Source organism: Morus notabilis, unplaced genomic scaffold, assembly GCF_000414095.1.
Source record: "Morus notabilis unplaced genomic scaffold, ASM41409v2 Scaffold63, whole genome shotgun sequence".
In the NCBI taxonomy this organism is placed as follows: Eukaryota; Viridiplantae; Streptophyta; class Magnoliopsida; order Rosales; family Moraceae; genus Morus; species Morus notabilis.
Genome location: NW_010365950.1, coordinates 235,186 through 240,276, shown reverse-complemented (window position 1 = coordinate 240,276; position 5,091 = coordinate 235,186). Strand labels below are relative to the sequence as shown.

Here is a 5,091-nt window from a genome sequence, read left to right as displayed (position 1 = left end):
TAGAGACTTTATCTTACTTAATGTATTAATTTAAGATTATTAATTACATGTACTCAAAATAAGATTTCATAATTTAACCAAACACGATTTCACTTTTTTTTAAACTGAAAATTATCTTTTAAAAACTAACCAAGCATAATTTCAGAATCAATCTCAGTATCATTTTTAAAACAATTTCATTTTCACTTTTGTACTGAAAACAAAACCATTTTAAAAATGTTACCAAACGGGCCAACTGTTTTTTGTTTTCAAAATATTTACTAAATAAATACGATTTGCAGACCGTTTTTATTTTCATGCCTCTAAAGATGTGAAAAAAAGTTTTCAAAAACAAACAAAAATCAATTCCAAATGCACTTATAATTTTTCTCTATTGAAGAAAAAAAGAAGAAGAAGAAGAAGAATATTAGAGGTTCACACCCTAACACAATGCCACTATCGGAATCTACTCAAACCGTGGATAAAATAAAAAGTATAGTAGTCTGCGCTCTCATCAACAATCCCTAGAAATCATGCACGTTACACAATCTCACAATTGCATGGGACTTAGTGCGGACACAAAAAATGGAGCCTCTAAAGGGTGAGCGAGAGTATAAAGCCATGGTATATTTGCCTCTATGGCACCACCATTGGTGGAGTTGAGCATTTATTTTTCATACATTTCCTGTTGATGACGTTATTCATTTACCTATTGAGAATTACCTATACAGTATATTATTGTATACAAACACTATTAGAAAACATGAAAGATAAAAGAAGCCTTTTCAGTTTAAAGGCAATTAAGAAAAAAAAAAACTGAAAAAAGTTGCACAAAAGAGATAACAAACAAAGAGGTTGGGAAGGTTAGTGTCAACTGCAGCACTGCTCCAGCCAGAGTAATATTTATTGAACTTACACCCAGATCTTTCAAAATGGGCTCATGGTCGTACAAACTCCTATAACTTCTTCTGCTTCTGCTCAACTTTAGCTCTCTACAGGCTCGTTTAGTTCGTTAATTTGAGTTTTTAATTTGAGTTAAGATGCGACTTTATGTGAGCTTTTTATTGTAGTAAAAAAGTTAGATGTGATTGTTTCTGAGAATTTTTTATTATAGCAAAACTCAAATTTTAAACTCGAATCGGTAAAATAAACGGGGACCGGCCTCTCAGGAGCTAACCTGCCATAGCTTTGCTTAAATCTTGGTCTTGAAGATCGCAACAACGACTCAAGGAGTACTGTCACACTGCACAAATTAAATTTAGACTGTGTTCCCAATCGTAATTTGATCTAAGCATGAGCTGCACCTTGCACTCACCGGAGGGTTTCATCAAGTCTTTGCACAAAACTATATTTAACGTAGCACGCAAGAAACAAACATATGTTAAAAGTCAAATTAAAATAAAAGTTAAATTGTGGCTTTCAGCGTGCTGGCCGTAAGCCAAGGTAACAAAAACACAGGAAGCATCTTTCTTAGGCTTTCCAGTAAGAGAAGTTTACTCACTGGAAAACTCTTTTAACACTTGTTTAAAATGTCAAATAAAACACTTCTCTTTCAAGGCACTTCTAAATAAAAAGGTGCCGTCGTCGTATAAATTCACCACGGGAAATTCATAACTTAAAGTAATTTGGTCCACTTTTCCACTCTGAGCAAGATTGATGTTTATATAAAAATAAAAAAAATAAAAAATAAAAAATAAAGTTTTCCAGTGAATATGCCTTACCAAGATCTCTCATATACCATGACTATCCGCTTCACATGCGAGCAATTCACAGACCCAATCCAGAGAAATACCATGGAAAGCCTATTTGGTACCATCCAGATGGTACTTCCACAAGTATTTATACTCGTTTCATAATTTGGCTGCAAAATCAGCAAACAAGTTATACAGGAAAACTACCCATATCCTTCAGTTGAAGCACAAACAAGAATGTATGCTATATATAGCTGCGCTCCACACTCGAATGTTTATGTTGTCTTGGAAATCCCCTGCAATGCCATTGTCATTAACTAAAAATTTAGAAACAAAAATATACATCAATAGGGAGGAGGAGAGAGGAAAATAGAAGGTTGCCATGAATTTCCAACTGGGCCAGACCAAGAACAAGAAAGAACGACTCGCAGGCAAATCTGAACAGCCACAGTTAGCATAATGCAGGAAGGTTTTTGTGCTTTGAGCATGCAACAGCAATGCCAAATAATTTATGAGCAGAAATAGAATCCATGGTCTAGATATTGATCAATAGTCCAGGATCCTCATCAATCATGAAAAGACATTTGCTACTGTCTGGATACGCGTTTGCACAAATGTGGTCTGCAGCCAATCTGAATATGAATTCCATATAGTATCATAGACCGTGAAATTCTGAAAATAAAAGGACCTAATTTGATTACTTGCAAAGTTGCAAGCTTCTTTTGATTTTTATTTTGTACTCTATTATGTTTTGTTATTGTTTTTCACTCTTGCCATTGTGACTTTCCTATGCCCATCATTAAAATGTTTTTCCTCTCGCTTTTATTTTTATGTCTCAACTTGCTCCTCTGAAAAGAACTCAACATACATAATACATTTTCTGTTAATCCGTTTTCAACAGAAGGTGAACGATATTAAGAAGTTAACAGAATGAAGCGAACTTTTGGGAAAGGTGCGATCAGCCTTCAACACTGGAAAAAAAAAAAAGAGCGCTAGCTCTTTAAGAAAAGCAAAGACGTAACAACAAAAACTTTAAAAATCCATCACAGAGGAAAAGACATAGAATTGAACAAAAAAAGATTTGACATAAATTAAAAACCAAAATATACTAATCCTTTGATGATCTAGAACTAATCTTCTTCCTCTTTATTCTTATTTTTCTTTTTGTTTTTCTTCTCACTCTTATCAACCTCGCTGTCTGCGGCACCTTTGGAAGATTTAGCACTGCAATCCTCAGCTTCTTTGTCCTTCTTTTTATTCTTCTTTTTCTCCGACTTTTCAGTTTCAGGGGAAGCTGCTTCTTCTTTATCTTTGTGTTCCTTCTTCTTCTTCTTTTTCTCCGACTTTTCAGTTTCGGGGGAAGCTGCTTCTTCTTTATCTTTGTGTTCCTTCTTCTTCTTCTTCTTCTTCTTCTCAGACTTCTCGGCCTTGTCCCCATCCAAAGTATCATCAACATGCCCGTTTTCTTCATCCTTCTTCCTCTTCTTCTTCTTACTCTCTTTGGTGGTATCCTCAGCCTCATCCTCAATTGCATCTGATTTGCGCTTGCGTCCATCACCGCCCTCTTCATCAGTAGCTTTACTCTTTTTCTTCTCCTTCCCCACTTCAGCAGCATCTTTATTTTCCACAACAGCAGGTTCAGCTGCAGCAGCCGCAAGACTTGCAACCATAGAATCCCCACCGGCAGGCAAAACCGAATTCCTAAGCCACTCTTGAGGAGTGTTGCCAGTAGGCTTGCCGTGCTTATCCAATTTCCCATCCGCGATCAATTTCTTCTTCATCGACGCCCTAGGACCCAAACCCCACTTCCTCGGATAAGTGTCCCGATCCATGACAACCCTCTTGATCTTCGCCACCACCCCATGATCGCAAGTGGCCATAACAGCAGTGGTCATCTCAGCAATTCCCAACGCAATTGCCTCCCCCTTGGTAGTCATAAGCACAACCTCCTCCCCAACTTCGATATCATTCTCGAACCTCAGCAACCCCGGAATCATCAACTTAGCACCATAGCAAATGGCATTAACAGCAGAGTCCTTGACAACCAACCTCTTGTAGCTCGTCAAAACCACTTCAAGAGGCATTATAACCCTCCTCAAATAACTCTCATCTTTATGGCTATCATGAATATACATAGCATCCAATACATCATGCATAGTAACCATGTTATCTTTTTCACCCAAAATCCCAGACCTAACCCTCCTAAGCTCTTGCATATGACCACCCACACCAAGAATAAGACCCAAATGAACACAAAGCGTCCTTACATAAGTCCCGGCCTCGCAAGAAATCCAGAAAACAACCAAATGCTTATCGGCATCGTACTCAAGAAGCTTGCTTTCATAAATAGTCCTAATCCTGAGCTGCCTTTTAACGGCAGAAATCAGAGGAGGCCTCTGAAAGACGGCTCCGGAGAGCGTCTCCAGCGCCCGAGCCACTTTCGCGACGTCGGGGACCGCAGAATGCAAGCGAGCGATGCAGACGTACTCTTTCCCGGCGCCTTGCTGGGATTTGACGAGCCTTGTGGCTCTATCAATGCACACAATGAGATTTCCGGTGACTTTGGGATCCAAAGTCCCGCTGTGGCCGGTCTTTTCAACTCGGAGAATGCGCTTAATCCAAGCGACAACCTCGTGAGAAGAGGGATTCGAGGGCTTATCGAGATTGATAATGCCGTACCTGATGTACACCTCGAGGGGGCGCTTGAGAGGGGAGTAACCGGACGGGAGAGGAGTGTAGTGTCCGGTTCGTACATTGAGGCGGTCATAGTTTTTGAGGAGAATCGGCCACTGAGAAGTGTCGATGGCCGGAGTGAAGCTCTGAGGCTTGATCATGAACTCGGACGATTCCTTCTGAGTCGGCTCGGACTCCAACTCGCCGAGTGGCTTTTCATCTTTACTTTTGTGCTTTTTCTTCTTCTTTTCGGAGCGAACTTCTGCCTCCGACATGGCTGAGCTTGAGCCTGAGTCTGAGTGAGCTTGTGAGCTTTTCCTAGGGTTTTAATGGCGGCGAAAATGATATAAAGGAAGTCTTTTTCTTCTTCTTTTTATGTGGAGAAAGGAAGAAGGGCCCTTCGTTAGGGTTTTGGAGTTGGGGGGTTTTAGAGAGCACAGGCGAGCGTAAAACTCTCGTCATTTCCACGGCGTCAGTCAACTAGGCTTCTTGGGAGTTTGGGCTAGGCCACAAGTTATGAGCTTAATGGGCAGATCATTGGGCCCAAGAAGAAGAAGAAGCAATCGTAACGATATTTTTGAGACATTTTCACTCTTAATAAATATTTATTTATTTCATATATCTATATAATGTCATATTTATATTCATATTAGTTAAATAGATGATAAGTAAATTAGAATTCTGAGACTGTCGTTTTAAGGCTTTAGATCTTGCATGTAATGGGAAGAACATGCCGAAGACAGGAATG

General features: G+C 39.4%; 1 protein-coding gene across 1 annotated transcript; it reads right to left on the bottom strand.

Annotated features, from left to right (window-relative positions):
- Positions 1–2,685: 2,685 nt before the first annotated feature.
- LOC21404585 (H/ACA ribonucleoprotein complex subunit 4) lies at positions 2,686–4,770 on the bottom strand. The gene has a single exon (XM_010108918.2). The coding sequence runs from the start codon at positions 4,616–4,618 to the stop codon at positions 2,801–2,803; it is 1,818 nt and encodes a 605-aa protein (XP_010107220.1). The 5' UTR covers positions 4,619–4,770; the 3' UTR covers positions 2,686–2,800.
- Between the last annotated feature and the right edge of the window lie 321 nt (positions 4,771–5,091).

What these genes read in the sequence shown, in the direction of transcription:
- LOC21404585 (XM_010108918.2), bottom strand. Translation starts at nt 4,618, where the DNA reads ATGTCGGAGGCAGAAGTTCGCTCCGAAAAGAAGAAGAAAAAGCACAAA.